This window comes from Trichoplusia ni, chromosome 10, assembly GCF_003590095.1.
Source record: "Trichoplusia ni isolate ovarian cell line Hi5 chromosome 10, tn1, whole genome shotgun sequence".
NCBI classification, from domain to species: domain Eukaryota; kingdom Metazoa; phylum Arthropoda; class Insecta; order Lepidoptera; family Noctuidae; genus Trichoplusia; species Trichoplusia ni.
Window position 1 is genome coordinate 5001027 of NC_039487.1, and position 18911 is coordinate 5019937.

Below are 18911 nucleotides of genomic sequence, written 5' to 3' on the forward strand. Positions count from 1 at the left end.
TTTTTTTTTCTAGTTGTATATATGTATTTTTAATGCCACATTATAAAAAAATAAAATGAAAACAAACAATTTCGTCCAAAAAATATATTTTTTTAGTGTGAGCAACCCTTAACACTTAGGGGTATGAAAAATAGATGTTAGTCGATTCTCAGACCTACTGAATACGCATATACAATTTGGTAAAAATCGGTTAAGCTGTTTCGGAGGAGTGCGGTAACTAACACCGTGGCACGGGAATTTTATATATTAGAAGATTATATGCTTGCTTTATTGTAGCACACCACTTTAGTAAAATAAAGCTTTCAAAACAAATTACAGAAATCTAAAACCCGAGCTATACAATTTAATGAGAACGACTTTTTACATTTTTAATTAAAGGTTACAATGAAACGTCTTAATTTAGCTGAAGTGCGATACCATTTAAACAATTCTATTAAAATAATTAAGCCCATTTGTCTTGACCTTCACTGTTACGAGGAAATTTCGTACAAGGGTTCCGCGGCCTATTTTTAGCCTCACTTTCTGTTAAACACTTGAACTTTTATGATACTGGTTATTTTTGTAGGGCAATAAAATAACCGGAGTTTTCGGTCGGATTGTGTGCTTTAGGTAGGAGATTCAATTCCAAGGTTATTATCCTTTTTATTGTTATGTGCATTTGACTAAATCATCAATCTTATAAAAATAAAGTTTTTTTTATCTCAATTTTTGTATCTTAATTTTTTTGTATCTCCAAATTTATACTTTCAGTCGACAATGAATACGGTTCAATCCGTAAACAATTCGTATTATCTACTGAGTATGAATAAAACAAAACATGAAATATTTATGTGATTACATTTGTCAATGCGCGTGCGCATATTGCGTCACGCATATCGTCAGTTGGGCTGGAGACATCGCCGGCGACACCCGTATCGCATTAAAAGGCGAAAGTTAAATAATTATCGTAATCTATTGTAATTTTATGGTGTCGTATATAAACGCGTAAGTTTTCAAAATATTATTGAATTATATCTTTCTTATATTTTACTGATTTGTTTTGGTTTTGACAGGTGAATGTCATTTACTTGGGTGCTTTGACTGCTTCATCGACTGAAGAAAACGTTTATTTTATTTTGCAAGACATTAATATGGCTAAACTGATAAACCTAGTGACAGTTTTATTACATTAAATTACGCATTTTGGGTCATTTTCTCGTTCTTGAGGTGGAAGTGACAATACATGAGTCATACACTCAAAGGATCAAGAACACTTGATAAAACAGTCGAGAAATCTTTAGTACCTCTGTCATACTTATAAACAAATACCCTTGAAACATGATTACCGACGATACGTCTAAAAGGCATTGAATTTCTTAGAATCACAGTCTCACGAACAAGTGTGTCGTGAATGGTCATCGAATTAGAATGAACGGTCCAGTGGACCAAGAGGACTGACGGATTGTTCTTTACTTGAAGGAGATACAGAATTACAATGAATACAATCAGTGTGACTCCTGTGGTAACGTGTCCCGAACAATGAGAAACAAATTGACCGTAACTCCGTTTTTTGTGAAATAAGTTAAAACATTGCTTTGTTTTCGTGTCAAGAAAATAAGATTTAAAACTTGAGATTCAGTGTAATAGTATCCATCACACTATTTAGTAACGTTACTAAGACAAGGTGCTGTCAAAAATAAGCTCGCGGTATCACAAACACAACTAAAAATACTCAAACTCCTTGCAGTCTGCGACTGGCCGGACACGCCGACAACGCTCAGTGATACAAAAATAAAACCAGACAGGTCAATGACGTTTGACCTGTTATCCAATAAATAAAATAACTACATAAAATACAATACAATGGACATAAACGAGGACAAGATCAAGGAGGAAGTGAGCAGCTTCGTATCCTCACTGCAAAGACTGCTTCCAAAGAAAAAGGAAATCATCGTCGTAGAACCACAGAGAGCGAAACTGACGAAGCTATGTGACGTTCACGCCGAGGCAAAAAATGCCTTTCCGAAGTGCTTTGTAGGTGCCAAACTGATCGTCCTCAGAGAAATCCTGGATAAGGTCAAACTCGTTCAACAGTACAGCTTTGGGAAGTCGCGGGAGTCCTATAAGTGTTTCACGCAGCTAATTCACAAGGAAATGGAGCCGAAGAACACAGACGAAGGCCTGCTGATCGACGCCGCGGGCTCCGCGAGCGCCACGTACAAGGAGGTGCTGGACGGAGCGTACGAGATGCGGCTCACGTCGAGAATCAGGGACCTGGTGTCTTCAGAAACTGAGATTGTCTTCGAGAAGGAAAATGACAAGTCGCTTGGATCAATCTCATGTTCAGTGCGAGATGTGGACCCCAACACTCTGCGCATGGTGACGCAGTGGATGTACAAGATCCTGCCCGAGTTTTGCTTCGGCACGGAGATCGGTTTCAAGCCGCTGGCGTATCCACCGACCCCAGACTTTTCGATCAGCGCCCGGTACGAGAGACCTACCTTCATATTATCTTCAACGGCCAGCAAGATTGGTTTCCAGGTGTGCCTTTATAAACAATTCTCCCCGGATTTGCGATTAGGGACTATAATAACAGAGGGTTGCCGAGGAGGGCAAACTACTTTTAGTTTGGCACTGCATAAAAATTACCAGAATGGATCGGAGTTGAAAATATTTGTGGACTCCCAGCGTTGTGGTGGCTTCACCTTCCAGAAAGACGTGTTGTTCTACGAGCCGCACAACGAGGTCCGCGTCCTGCGCATCATCGGAAGCACTCTCATCGATAGACAAAGGCGGGTACGATTCGGGGTTGGATTCAATCTGGACTTTTAACGTGTTTACAGTGAGTTGCATGCTTGTTTACACCCTGCACTGGATAAATTGGCCGTTCGTGTGGTGGGCTTACATTTTTTTGTAGAATTATTCGTTTGTATATAAGTATACATAGGTTTTAGTTATTGTTTTATCTTATTAAAGTTTGTTCCGCTACGTAATTTAAAATTTGAATTAATTATTGATAATATAGTAGATTGCTTTGTTATGTTTTGTTTTTGTCTTGTTTTTTTTTTGTTTACCAAAGTTGACAGATTTCACTCACTGATAAATGCAATGATAAATTATGGAAACCAATACAATAGTACCTAATAAAGCAGTTCCGAACAGAATTCTAACTCTTTTTTTATTTTATTTTTCCTTTGCATCTTTATTTTCTGTTATTTGCAGCAATAAAAAAGAAATAACTCTGATGTTTTGATAGACTCAACAAGATAATAATAAATAAAATAGGAATCACTGTCAGTTAATTTATTTTATGTTTCAACTATTAAATTATAGTTCTGTAGCCACCAATTATCGCATATAGTTATGGTTTGACATTTTCAAGGACCCCACTCCTTTACTTGCTTCTAATACACCTGGGATCTCTAAGAGTTGAAAGAGAAAGGTCCTTATCCAAAAAACTAATGCAAGTACTTGAAAGTCTTCACGAAAACTTCAGCCCTTGTTATCTGACGAAGAAATAGACAAATTGTGTTGTTATAAAAGTTGTCTCGATAGATCATCTTCACAATAAGGGTCGGCACTTACATAATATTCAGTATCTATATTAGTAATCTTGTATATAAATAAAAATGAATGTTGGTAAGTGCATGACTCAAGAATGGATGGACCAATTCGGCTAACTTATTTTATGTTGAGTGTTCCTTAAGGTACAGAATTTAAAACTGAATGAAAAAATGTTTTTTAAAGAGCTCAAGGTTACATTAGCCGGGACGTAGAACCTAGGACGTAGTCGAGGTTAACAGCTTTATAGGTAGGTATCCAGTTGTAGGTACTTAATTACAGTACGTAAAAATTATAATTGCGAGTATTTTATTAAAATAAAAAATAAAAAACAAGTAAATGGGTTAAATATGGTTTTAAATTTTTGTAAAAGCGTAAAAATAAAATATATCTGATGGGCAAATATACAAATAAAACATTCAGCCTTTTACATTTAACCAATGATGCGTTGATGCGAACGGACATCGTCTATAATTAGTGGCAATGCGCGACTCAGTTCCGACAGATTGGTACCGACCCTAACGTCAAATAAAACGTCACGAAAACTACCTTATTGCTTTGACATAAAGGTGATGTGACGATTGACATTTCACGTGTTCTACAGTGTTCGTTGATAGATAGAATACTAGCGGTTACCCCTTTGAAAATGATTCCACGGGAACAAAAAAGTGCTAATCCTGGTTATAAACTATCTGTGTATCGAGTTTCGTCTAAATCCGTTCAGTGGTTTTTGTGTGATGTATGTTCCTATACATGTAAACATTCAAACTTTTGCGTTTATTCGTTTCCTTTACGTTAACGTTACGTTTATAAGTTTAGTAATGACTAGAGGATTTGACAAATATGAATAACAATGCACGGTGGTACAATGATCTTTTATAATGTTTAACATCTTATTGTATGTTAACAAATAAGCATTGAATTTAAAAATTATTGTATTTGTAAAATCCTTGCTTTTCCAGTAAGAAATCGAAGGCTGATATAATAATTCAGTTTAAAAATAAAACTTATTGGCTTAAAATTAATAAGAATAAAAAAGGTTGTATTTTATATGTCCATCCTTTTCAACTATTTATTAATTCTCCAATATTCAAACTCAGCCAGTAAACTCTCCAGGTTCCCAAAAATATCTTATCCGAAAATCCGTCTCAAGTCATATAAAGTTTAACCCAAAAAAATATTCAGAAAATGTAAAGTCATGCACTTATAAAATCCCCGGCATAAAATCGGTCCGGAGTGCGTTCGGTCGTGCATCTAAGTGAGTTTCCTTGTACGCAATCTAAGGCCTGGAACTTTCTGGAAACGTGTCATATTTCCTCCGGATTACATGTGTGTGCGCGGACTTTAATATTTAGCACGTGCCTTTTTCAGGCAGCCCAGATTACGAGAAAATCCACCTCGAATGTTGTTTACTTATTTCGTTGTTTTTACTTTTTTAGGGTTAAGTAACCAAAAATACGTTTTTACCATATAAATGTTTTTAAGATGTCTCTAATAATTAATTAGGGTATAAATGAAACCTTGTTACTAAGGCTGTTTGCCCATCCGTCTGTCACCGCACTTATGAAGCATTATAGTAAGACAGCTAAAATTTTCACGTGATTAAGCTTGCGGTTCTACAAGCATAAATTGAAGGAGTGACTACTTTTTTTAATAAGTTTATTTAGCCTATAGTTTGTACAGAACCCTCCGTATCGCGAGTCCGACTCGTACTTTACCGGTTTTTATTTTGGTCCTAAGAGTCTCGTTTTTGTTTCAGAGATTATTAAATATGAAGCTGGCCTTATTTTGGTGTTTGCTTGGAACCTAGATTACTTTTAACATTGGGACCTCTTGCGGTGACGGGGATTAATACTAAACTAGTCATTTGATGACGAATCCTATTGTTATCTTACGTTTTCAAGGCCAGAATTTTTGATAAAATATAACCTTGACGCTAACCTTGTCAGGAGTTATCTTTGACATGTTTACATTGTGATAAAAAACTAGACCAAACGATCTTGTTTAATTAGATTTTTTCAAGTATCACGTTTCGTCTGTTAAAAAAATCCGAACGTATTTTTCTTTCCAAAAGTAATAACATCGAAATCAAATTCCTAATAACATTCGCATAGATGACAACTTACCTAAAACTATACCGGAGGTCGTGGGTTCGAAGAGAACTAGGTGATGAGCAATATATCTGTATTATGTATGTATTACAAATATTGTTTTCCGTTCGAGTCCAGATGCCTTTGTGTAAGATTTGGGGTTTTGGTTAAACGATTTCCACAGTATATAAGGAGTTTAATCTTTGTGTAGCGGAAGGCTTCATATGCTCAATGACGCTCAGACTCTTGGTTACTTTTATCTACTTTATTTTTTCTTTTTCTTTACTTCATTCCCTGATCTGTCCTTCCATCCGGTCTCAGATTATCGTTGAGTTTTGGGACACCCTGTATAAGATATCTATTACGGCGTTATCAATAGATACAATATATAAACAAACCTCCTTCAATTATTAGGAAACCAATTAATTTCACCCTCGTCGTGTTACAACTGAATCTGATATCTTCGTGATTCGAGAGAGATTATATTAAACCTCTGTAATCTGAAATTCCCGGATGCAAGTTTATATCAGGTATTCTTAAGTACCTACCTGTCGCTGCCTTAGTGTGAGTGAGACAAGAAGAGAATTAAAGGACGAATGTAATTGATAGGTTGGTATCAATTACATTCATGGTATTTGAAAAAAAAAATAAGTTTTGGTATTTGATGCTTGATGTAGCGTTATAAACTAAAGTCGATATAAAAAGTCCAATCAATAAACTACTGTTATGTCTGTCAAATTTCCTTCGTTTGTTATTTTGCTACCTAATCCCAATATCGACTTCCCCTTTCTGTTGTATTAATATGCCTTGTTAATTTGTCAGTGTTTTCTGACTGGTGGATTTTACGAGGTAATAAAAGTCTTCAATACAGCCACTTGTGTTAGTGTCTCCTTGTAATTTCCATCACTGGTCTGTCAGCTCACAAAAAAGAACACCCATATCAATGGAAACTAATTGACCACCGAGCCAAGGTCCCAACATGGCGCTACTAATAAGCACACATAGATACACACACTTACATACCAAATTACCATTACACGACCTCAAGGGTTCGTACGTGAGGCCTCATCGTCGAAGATTAAAGTTGACAGGAACCGGAAACTTACGGTACCTCGTTTACGAAAAGCCTAAAAGCCTTACTTTGAGTGAAAGCTTCATATTCTCGATGCCAGACAGTATTCATATGGTTCGAGAAGCTTAAAACCGGACTTTAAGCTTAAATGTTTCTCATGTTGCGTGTGAAAGAGACAGCTCTATGCGCTGTGTAGAGCGCTGTCCTGCTCCACAAAGGTAATATTCCGGTTCGAGGCTTTCTTGGTACATGTACTGAAAACGTTATTGGCATGCAGGGATAGTAGTCTGCCGAGGATAGAATACTTGGAAGTATTGCTTAAGCCAAGATCAGACGTATAGGGATTAAAACGGTTCTAGAATTCGTTTGAAAATATTTTGGAGCTTGATGTAAGGTGAAATATTGATGGTATTTGAGAATAGACATTTTAAAAAAAAAATATTTTGTTTAAAAATATGTATTTTTTTTTGTAATCAAAGTTTTTGATACACTTTCCCGGAAGCGGATCAAATAGACAACGGGTCAGTTGAAACTAAAAAAGAACTTGCAAATTGTACTTCAATATTCTTGAGATGAAGTTGGTCAGTGGCTTGAAGATATTTTCAGCATATTGAGAGTGCTGAAAAGACATCATGCCTCTAATCTAAACATAGGAATCTTAGCCTGTCAAATGAGACTGACTTGCAAATGAGAAAACATAGCAATACCCTTTTTTTCTCCATATTCCGAAAAAACGATGACGGAACTCTAAGGAGTCATGAGTTTGTCTCTGATTTGACCGGTTTAAACAACTAAACGACGTATAATATTACGTTTTTTGTTAAATATATAATATTTATTTATAAGGTCTTGATATTGTTCAACAGAATAATAAATTCGTTACTTATAAATCATGATAATAAATACTTTTTGTTCTAATATGTGGTACTGTTTGAGAATTCCAAAGAGGTCTGTACCATTTATCTAAATAAGGGAAATGAAATGAACTAATAAGTTTGATTTAACTTAAATACGTGATTCGGAATACTTATGGCCGTATTACGAGTTTATGGCAACCTGGATCGGTCTAATAGACATTTATAAGAACATAAAAACCAATGGCTGTACTGTCCTAACTAGTCTCGGGATCAGGCTAAGCTAAGCAAGGTAAAATGTATTCTAAAATAATTGGTGTAAGATCGAATTTCGAGCTGCCTCAGTGTAACTTTAGCATTTTTGTCATATTAAAATACAGTTTTATCGAGTGCTTCTAGAGAAGAACCTGTTAAAAAGCCAGTCGAGTGGAAGTCGGATTCCTAACACAGAGGGTTCAATAAAAATAGGCTAGAAAAAATCAAATTTGCAACAAAAAAAATCATCTGTCAAATATTTATGACCGAAGTAATTTTTGCTTAACCTCGACATTTATTTTTGTAACTGCGTGAACAGATATACATCATCCGTAAAAAAATCAAATAACTTTCTCAGTTCATGAGATTCAGCATGGTTGAAAACAGAATAACAGAAAGGGGAGCCTTACTAATAGGATTCCATTGATACCCTTACAATACAGAACCCTGAAAGCGCATACTATCTAAGCAATACCTTATAAAATCTTGATTAGAACTTCGTTATTCCTGCTTACACCATAAATATTTGCATAATACTCCTACAGCATTTTATAAGTAAAGAACGAAGCCTTTTAAAAAGGTTCTAAAGCAAGGTTGGTGTAAAATATGAATACATTTTAAAGCACCCTGTATTTTACTTAAAAATATTTTTGAAGCACCCTGTATTTTACTGAGAAAGCAAGCTTACTATCAGCAGCTTTCTTTACTCGTGGCTGAGTCAGAAAATGCAACGTTTTCGTGCCTTTGTCCTATTAAATAGGTTAAAATGAAAACCATACTAAAAGTGAAAATATGGCTGACTATTGTTAAGTAACCTGCGCCATTTCACCAGTTTTCTACGCAATAATTTTTTCCACGGTTGATATCAAAGACCTTACTTGGAACTCGAAAATATGATTTCGCACAAAAGTAGTCGACATCGTGAAAAGAGTAAAGAAACGCAAATGGAGCCGGACAGGGCACTTAGCTAGGCGTGATGATGGTATGTGGAGTTATAACTGAATGGTGGACAAACTTGGATGGAAAAAGCTGGTAGGCCGAGGATACAGGTGTATGAAGGATTGCAACGCATTGCCATACACCGACACAAAAACGCGGATGACGTAGCACGGCGGTTCAGGTTTAGTCAGTAAAAGTCTGACACTACCCATTTCCTCCCCCGAGGAAGTGGGTGTCCATGAGGATTCCCAGGCCTAAACAAAAAAAAAAGGCCGAGGATACAGGGCAGTAGATAAAAAAAGGAAGAGATCCTTAAAAAAAGTTGAATAGTTCTTCACAGATGAGGATTAAACGGAAAAGTAGGTTTGCAAACATCTTATACATCTTTGACTGGCCTGTTGGTCTAGTGGTTAGTGGCCCTGACCGCTATACTGGGGGTCGCCGGTTCGATTCCCACCCAGGACAAATGTTTGTGTGATGAGCACGATAATTTGCTCGGTGTCTGGGTGTAATTTATCCATAATTATTATGTATATATTTAGAAATATGTAAGTATGTTTATCAGTTGTCTAGTACTCATAATACAAGCTCTGCTTAGTTTGGGACTAGATGACGTTGTGTGAAAGTTGTGGAATATCTATTTATTATTCATTTATTTATTTATCTAGTTACAGCTATGCTTATGCAATAAATATAACATCCGAGTTTTCTTAATTTTGTCCATTCTGAGTGAAGAAGAGAGGAGACATTTTAATAGACAAAATATTTTTCACTGAAAGCGATTTGAGTATATCTATAACTTTGAACTCATTTTAAAGGAAACAGAAACCCCGATTTTAATTCGACTCTTCTCAGAGTAGTTGGGTGGAAAACGTAGAATTCAACGTGCTCGAAAAAAGAAAGACGTGCTGCATCCTACTAATTATTTTGTGTTGTAAACACAGATGATTTCATTTTATTGCCTATGCTATGCTAGATCCTGGTATGGGAAATAGAAGTTTTTAATCGATTCCTAGTGCTCATGCATATAGCATGGGATATTCACACGAAACGTCTGGCATATTTTATGTGTATGTGCCCAAGAATGGTGAGAAGCGTCAGGGTTGTTTGCTAAACAATAAATATGTTGTATAGATTCTAATGTAGCGTCTAAGTAGTACATATTGTTCTCAGTAGGATAGCGTAGTGTATATTTGTATCAAGGGAAGTGGGGATTGTGGATTTTTAGTTTGAACCATAATCGGTTATTAGTAAGAAGTAAAACTCTGTTTGTTTAGATTTGTAAAACTTAAGATGCTTACACATTTCTTGGTGGCCAGATGATTTCAATCTCCATTGTGACTCTCATGCTTGAGAGACAGTTGATGGCGACTTCGAATAGCTACGTGCCACAATTTTTGATGAAGCAGGAAATTATTTTAAGGACGTTTTATGAAATACAACCTTACGACCAACTCCTTCCAATCTTCAACACAAGATTTACAAAAGTGTCTAGATTAGATTAGAATATTCTTTATTGTACACCATTGAATTACAGCAGTGATTCTTAATACATACAGTGTTAGGGTACAATAGCGTCTAGGCTCTTAGATTATTTTTTCGTTCCCTAGATATTAACCTACATCATTTCTAAAAGCGCGAATCTTCACATGAGGGTAAGTCCGTTGATAGGAAATATTTAGGTCAATCGTGAGCCCTGACTTAAGAGGCATTAAACATTGAGGGAGGGATTCAAATCTAGGTTGAATTCAAACGAGTCTGACGGATGAATACAAGTTAGGCTATACTTGTGAAAGAGTTGTCTTGCTTTTCCTAGAACTTTAAAACAGTAAGTTTAAAATTATCTTTGTGAATATGTGAATGTGTTGCTAGAAAGTTACTTTTTAAGAGAAAACATTTCAGTTGTGATTTTTTTGGTGGCAAATAAATTCCTCATTCATAAATTTATTTTTGTTCCTTTATTTTAGAAAATCAAACTAAATTTTTGTTGATTTGTTTTTATTTAGCCTAATTGTACCATCAGTTTCGGATGCAACTCTTCGATCCGTTTGAATTATTTTGATCTTTAGCCTATTGGTACTTAACCCTCAGTATGGCGAGTAAGACTCAAAAATACTTTTTACTTTTTATTCACGTTTTAGTTTTTAAATATTATCCGATAGATTAAATTAACAACATTGTCTGTGTTCCAAACAATAATACAATTCAAATAAAACCTCAAGCATTTTTACCTCTTTAGCTACTTCAAACCATTCAGAAAAGCACTCAAACCAAATTTGCGTGAACACATCAGATAAATCCCATCGTACCGAAACTACCGTCCGTAATGACGTCATAAAGATACCATACAAACCACAGTAAACAGGCATAATGTGACAGTTATATAATATTTTATGTACCAACCGACAGTTATCACATATCTTTTGTTCTAAGATTCCCGTGAATACGAGTGTAAGGGGGTTGCCACAACATCGGGATTTACCAAAAAATCGGGCAGAGGAAAAAATAAAGGAACATCGGTGGGTTTTAGGTGGTGGGAAAAGGACTGCCATAAAAGAACTTCAAATGTATCTGCATCTGAATTAAATATTTCATACATTTACTCTTTACTGCTTTCGGGTAATGATTCGTTTCTATGGGATTTAGCTCTGTATAGACCATCTGACCGAAATGGCGACATCCTCAGGACGCTTGTAGCATTGACCATGGTAAAATAATTGTGTAGCAACGGAGTCTTGATACTTGTGTGGCATCACCCTAAGGCATCATTTTGTCTTGCACGTTGCATTGGGATGTTTGCCAAAATATAAGACCGAATCGTGACGCTGTCGAGAAATCTTTTCATGAAACTTGAATTTTTGAACGTGAAAGGATTGTGAGGTGAAATTACGTAATTTACAGTTTTGTTTTTCAGTAACTGGGATAAAACGGGTTATAATGAAGGCTTTTTAGGCAAAAAATTACAAAGTGTAAGCCCCAACTTAACCACAATTTAAACTCGTTAAGCTCAGGTAAGTTTTGTAACATAAACACAGGATGCAGCACTTACAAAAAACTGGGCAAAATGGATCGAATTTTTCTAGAACTCTCTTTTTTTAAGCTGAATATGTTTATTTAAATTTACGGTTAGAAGACGAATTCACAACTTATTGGGATCATTTTCTTTCTACCTTTTTTAAAAGTAATAATGGTTTTATGATTGTCCTATCCAGCACATTCTAGTACATCTTTCATTTATGTTACAGCTAGTATAACTGTAAAAATCTAAACGCAATCAATCAGTAACAAAAGTAGAGTTGTTCGTTCATTGATGGATCGCCATCGTTGTTCTCAATATGATATATCGTATCACTCTGTATTTGTCAGACTTTGAACTGCAGCGACGAATATCGTCGATTTGATACCGAAATCATATCCACAGGATGTCGATGAAAAGATTTTATGTGATCTTTTTACGATAATGTCTTGCTGAGCTTTTGGAAAATGCTTCTAGATCTGTATTTGAATAAAAATCGGTCAAGTGTGACTCGTTGCTTGGTCTAGTGATATTAAGTGTTTCGTGCAAATTGGCTAAATCATAACCAATTTGCTACAAAAATTGGTCGCGCAACAAATGCTTTATAAACCATTGCTTAAGCTCGATGTTCTTTTAGGTTTTCTTTATTGAAAATTTTAACTGTCTACCTACCATGGTTTATGAGATACTGCCGGGTGGCAGAAGTGTTTACAGTACAATGAAAACAGAACCCTAAGGTACAGATCCTTAAAAATGTAGCAAATTTTGTTTTGTCAATTCTCAAGGTAGACAAAAGTGACAATGCTAATTAACACTTCCCCGTTGTTAATTGCTATAAATATCGTCCCATTAGTAGAACAAAGTTTTATCTACAAAATGTCTACTTTTCGGTAGAGTGATTTGAAGTTTGCGCGTGCATTATTTTGCTTATAACTCTTTTATGGAAGACTTTAGCCATTTAATATTTTTACAATGCACATAGACATAAATATACGCTTTTATTGTTATAACTATTTATTCTAAAAAATATTCCTGTGCCTAGATAGTGTGTTGCATATGAATACATAACATTGTACTGCCAACGAGAACAGTTCAAGACGTGTCTCTTGAACACATGAATCGTTATTCGACCAAATTAATCACGTTATATCTGCTTGTGAAACAATATTTTACGGAATCCTAAAATTATGTCATGTTTTTCGTGAAGATGTTTTATATAATACTAGCTTCTCGGTGCGGCAAAAAATATATTAAATCACAATTAAATCTAGCTTAAGGTGTTTTACAGCCTAAAAAGTTTGGCACACAAAATATCACATTTAACCTAAACGTAATATTATTATTTTTTATAATTATTATTTTAATTTAGAAAGTACATTTTTTTTTAAAGTATACAGAAAACGATTTCAGTAATTGTTTTTTTTGTTGTATATAGCAAATGATTATTACTTTAGACCACCGCACAAGTAAACTCCACTCTTCTGGAGTGTATATGGTGTTATTTGCCGAGGCGATTTCTATAACCGAGTGCACACTGTCCAGTGTGCATTCTGGGTGTGTCCTTTTTCTAAAAATGAGTGTTTAAACTTATAGTGTTTAAGAACATTTTCTTGCAAATATTTATGGAAGACGCTTGCCCATTACTTTTATCTAAAGATAAAGGAAGATAGTACTTATACGTAAAAGTTCGTTTATTGGTTGTATTCTGATATAAACATCTCTTCTTTTTCGCCTTTGTAGTGTACTTTAATACATACTCCCATTGCTTTTCTCTGTCTCCCAACTCCCAAAACTTTAAATATATCTAACCGCTGTACGTAACTAATTCTATCAAAGCACTTAAATTTACAGGAACATGGCGGACTCATTTGTTTTGCATTAAATACTTTGTCAGTTTTCGTAGAGTACTCCTGTTCAAGGTTCTTTTGTCGTTTCATACTTGTATCTGCCCAATTATGGCGACATTTTGAGCGTTTTATTGGATTGGCGTGGTATCGCAAGTTCAGAAACAGAGCTTTCTGTACCATAAAATGATTGACTTCCAGCTGATAGATCGGGAGATGCCATCACAGTACTCTCATTTTCGGACCGAGGTGGGCAAGATTGAACAATGGGGCATCTTTTTGCGTCACAGAATTAGACGGATTAGAACCTTCTAAAGAACGTTCTTCGATAGCTTGCATTTGTGATTGGAGTGGTATGACACTATTAGAAACGGGGCAATCTATAACATGAAGCGATTGACTTTGATCAGAAAGAGAGCGTGATGCCATCACGTACTGTGTTCTGAGTGTTGAACTGACTTGAGCAAGATTCAACTATGGGTGCATTCTGCTGCGTTACTGAATTGGATGGATCATGATCTTCTTCTGAAGAATGTTCTTCAATAGCTTGCAGTTTCATCCAATACTTTTTGCCAGTACTATTTAAATACTTTTGTCTTGAATGTTTGACTAGCAAGTGGCGCTTTTTTAGCCGATTGCTGGGGAATATGATTTCATCATAACTCGTGTCAGATTCAATTGACTGATCTGAATGTATCGGACAAAAATCACTATAACAGTTTGTGTCATATATATAGACGGGGGTGGTGACGGCTTAGGAGGGATACAAATCTTAGATATGATACTTGAAATCGTTGCTGTACTGATAGCAGGTGATGCTTCATAACTGGATGCAGATTGAATTTGGAACGGAGTTACTGGACGCAGTTCAGTAAGAGTCGTTTGATCCGCTGGTCCATCACAACAAGTAGAAGCGCCAGGAACATTACTTGATGAATCATCCCAAAAGGGTAGTACGTTGCTTTTCTTAGCACCTGTAATTAATTATTTTTTTACAAAATGTACACACGGCTACCGTTCCACCTATACAGCTGGCCAGTTTAGACTGATTATATATGAAGTACACACGGCTGTGTGTACCATGAAGTCAGAACATTTTTTTTTTTTAAACGACATTAGAATTGAAAAAAATATTGTTGTTTATGTTAATTTTGTTGGAAATTAGTTATTAAGAATAGCTGTGTACAATTAAAACTGTATTTAACAATTTTATAACACTTTTAGATTTCGAATAATGTTTTACAAAAAACTAACAAACAGAAAAAAGTAGCATAAACGCTTACGATGCACACTTTAAAAAATAATTTGGTCGAATAATGTTTCATGTGTGCATGCCGACGAAAAGAAGATGCAGTTATGCGTAGTAAAATATATTATGTGCACAAGAAACTACAAAACTAGAGAAACAAATAAGACAAGCTTTATTGTATACTAGCTGTTGCCCGCGACTTCGTCCCCGTGGGTAGAATATATATAAGTTATGATTTATACCTGCCCTGTTTTTTTCACATTTTCCATTGTATCTTCACTCCTATTAGTCGCAGCGTGATGGTTTATAGCCTAAAGCCTTCCTCGATGAATGGTCTATTCAACACAAAAATAATGTTTCAATTTGGACCAGTAGGTCCTGAGATTAGCGCGTTCAAACAAACAAACAAACAAACAAACAAACTCTTCAGCTTTATATATTAGTATAGAAGTATAGATTAACATGTTAAGAAACTTATCAGTAAAGTGTATAAGCGGATTGCACTTTAATTTAAAAAAACGCGGCAACTTGGTAGAAGAATATTTTATGTGATCTTAAATACTGTCTCTGTGGTAATGTCAATAATTTTGTGTAATAGACCCAAAACAATGTAAATAAACAAAATTAAAAATGTTTATTACTTTTGAATTGAATTTAGATTTATGTTTGTTGTATAAACTTTAGAATAATCCAAGAAATATTTATTTTACGTATATTTTATTCCGTAAATAATTTTCTTATCACTAATTTAAACGTTTAATTCACAACAGTAATGAACCACCTTGTGTATGTAAACAAAATAACAATAATTTAATTGACTTCTTACCATTTTGATGGCCACTGTCGGTATCCATTGTCGCAGTTCCTCACTCCTGGCGACTACGTTGAAGAAAGCGCGTTGTAATGAAGGAACGCGACGCACGGAACCGGGAGCGCCAGAGCGGCATAGAGATATTCGCGTTATGTGTTCGTAAGACGTTATTGTACGTATGCCGCGCGGCAAAAACTTTATTCGAACTTCATAACTTTTAAAATATTTAATAAAAAGTATAAAAAAATATATCATTGGATAGCTTACGTCATTCTGATAACGAATTTACCATGATATAATTTTTGTTACATGTGATGATAAAACAATATTCTACTAATGGGACGATATATCCAAAAACATCAACTTTCCTCTCCACAACCTGATACTGACGGGCTTATCCAGTAATTCTCCAAGCACTTTCATCCATGCAGCAGTGGATTGTGACCGCAGACTAACGCAGAACCCGTCACCGCGACATACAGGCCGAGCCTGAACTATCCGATGGTTACATGTAAAATAGGATAAATATAAATTTCAGGTTTCTCGTGTTTGTCCTTTAAGATCATTTTGTTGTTGGTTAAATTATGTCTGGAAGATTTTGGTTGTTTAGGTGTAGTATTAGAAATATATGTTTATGTATGTTACTAGTTGATCCAGCAAACAATTTGCCGACTTTTTTTGGATTTTGTATAGGTACCGCCTCCAACCCATGAACTAATACAACTTTCCCCCTGAATTCAACCTTAAGTACTACTACTTGCTCTATTAGTACATAAGTTAAAAAACAATGGCGTTTCTGTTCAAAATCATCAAAAGGCAGATCATTCAGAGATTTTTTCAGTAACTACCTACATATTTTAGTTTAATCCATTATTGTCCCACTGCACTGCAAAGCCACTGGGAGTTTTAATAACCTATCTTTTTCAAACATGCACTATTGAAGCAAATAACACATCTGTAAGCATTCAAAACATGTTGAAACATGTTCACCCTACGAGTTAAGCTCTACATTACCTGGTACACGTTCGAGCTCCACATTATTTAGATTGCACAGCTAACATGTTACTTTGTCTATTTGAAAGTTTATCTATTTGTTGAAGACCGCTATTGTTTTGTTGTTTCACGTAAAAGTGTTTACGATACAATGTCGTGACTACGTAAACAGATTTTGTATTTCATTTTATGTTTATTTGTAGAATTGTTTGCTTGTTATGTACAAGCAAATAATCTGAGAAAAAACAAATCCTGAGTATTTTTTTCGTTATTGGAAATTGACTTTAGATTATAGACATCTTTTTAGGAATTCGTCTGAACCTGTATGTTATGAACCATGATAGTGAGACAAATAAAATTTTCACAGATATTTTTTATTGCCGCTACACCAACAGAGCCTACATTTTTTTGCAACTTTATTTTTCATTAACCCATTCTCTCGAAAGTCTCAATGACGGAAGTCTGACTCACACTAACCGTTTGCTCTCTGATATACAAAAACGGTTTAAACACTAAGTACCAACATACGTCTACCCTTTTTTTAGTTCCAAAAATTCCAAAAGTTTTATGTTCTATAACCAAAAAAGGCTGAATAAAAATGGAAATATGGTTTGGAATCTGAAAAGTAAATCACTTCAGCTGCGTTAAGGCACGATGTGGAAACAACTGAGTACTGACAAGATTATACTTTTTGTTTCTGAAAAGTTCACTAAAGCCCAAATGTACGTGTATTAAGTTACGGGTATTTTTCAAATATTCCTTTTTGTTTTAGGTTCTGGTTGCGTGAGTACGCGTGAGTAGCAGGTATTTTTACCATGTGAATTAATGCTCTGAGTGACAAGCATAAAAAAATTGCGAAACATAGGTTTAAAGAAGAAAGAGACTTTTGATAAAGGAAACCGTCACTTAAAACACTTAAAATTGACTATCTATAAACAAATTATTTATAGGGGTAATCTTCTTCTTCTTGTATATAAAAATGAATTGCTGTTCGTTACTCCTGCTAAAAGTCCATCGAAGTTTTTAACGGTTTTAAAATATGGAAAAATGCAAGAAAAAATATAATAGAAGTCTCAAAATACAGTTCAACATATTACCGAGTGTCCAACCAAAAACTAAGTCGAGAAACAAGTAAAATTCAGTTGTTTCGCGCCATTATTGAGCATAAAATGGGTATTCAACAGTACACAGGTATTCACCAAGGGCCTCTCGAAATTAGGACAATATATCACTTTGTCTAGTGAGCTATAACTTAAGGTAAATGTGGAGTAAGTTACAATGCCCTTAGTGAATTACTCGCCTTGAGAAATAAGATATTTTGCACGTTTCTTCGTAACAATTTTAGTATGAATTAAGTACTGACTGAAATATTACGTAGTCTAGAATGAAGGTATAAAATATTAGACATGGTTCATGAGTTCTTGAATTACCGATTCAAGAACCTATGCTCCTCTGAGCACTGAAACTTGGGACACGAGAGTTCTGTAAAAAGTACAAGAAGAAATATATTATTAAAAAAATCATCCAACGAATTTATGGAAAAAAACTGGTGACATGTGAGTCTGAAATGATACTGAGGGTTCCTGGGCCGGGCCAAAGAAAAATATGATTGCACAGCCTTACAACTTACCCAAATAATATAACCATTTTTCGATATTCTGAAAGCCTAATTCGACTTTAACTAGATCAAGGATGTCTGTGTTCAAGCCAAAAAGATTTCGGATAGATTTATGGCAAAAAATCTAGCTACCAAAGGAAATCTTAGCGCCAAGTTTGTAACATGTAAATTGAGTGCTACAAACTCTTTTTTACTTTTATCAGTAAATTAGGATCTTGGCTGAGGCTAAAACTTTAAGTTTTAGCCTTAAATTGTAAATTATATACTTTTTGCATGTCCAATCTCATCGGATTTGGTTAATAACAAGATCTAGTTAGTTTTTTTCTTCTGCAAAAAATAATCTGCGGTCGACATTTCGTATCTGGCGACACTGAGAAGAAACATCAGAACAAACGCAGGGGTCATCGCCATAACAGGACAGTCCCGAAAGGGTTACCGCAGCCCCAGAATGAAAAGGGCATAGGAAGGAATATGGGTGGGTTTGAGTCAGTAAAAAACTTACACTCCCGTCCACTACTCAATCCAAATCGGGAGAAGTCATTTGGTGAAGGAAAAAAATAGTCTTCGTCTCTTTTCATTATCAGTAAGCAAAAGCAGTGTCTTTCCAAGATGGTAGAAAGATGGAAGAAA

The 18911-nt window shown here is 35.2% G+C and overlaps 1 protein-coding gene across 1 annotated transcript; it reads left to right on the forward strand.

Moving 5' to 3' along the window:
- The first annotated feature begins 897 nt into the window (after positions 1 to 897).
- LOC113498260 (mitochondrial import receptor subunit TOM40 homolog) lies at positions 898 to 2987 on the forward strand. Its single transcript, XM_026878207.1, has 2 exons — positions 898 to 984; positions 1053 to 2987. The coding sequence occupies exon 2, from the start codon at positions 1843 to 1845 to the stop codon at positions 2809 to 2811; it is 969 nt and encodes a 322-aa protein (XP_026734008.1). The 5' UTR covers positions 898 to 984; positions 1053 to 1842; the 3' UTR covers positions 2812 to 2987.
- The last annotated feature ends 15924 nt before the right edge of the window (positions 2988 to 18911 follow it).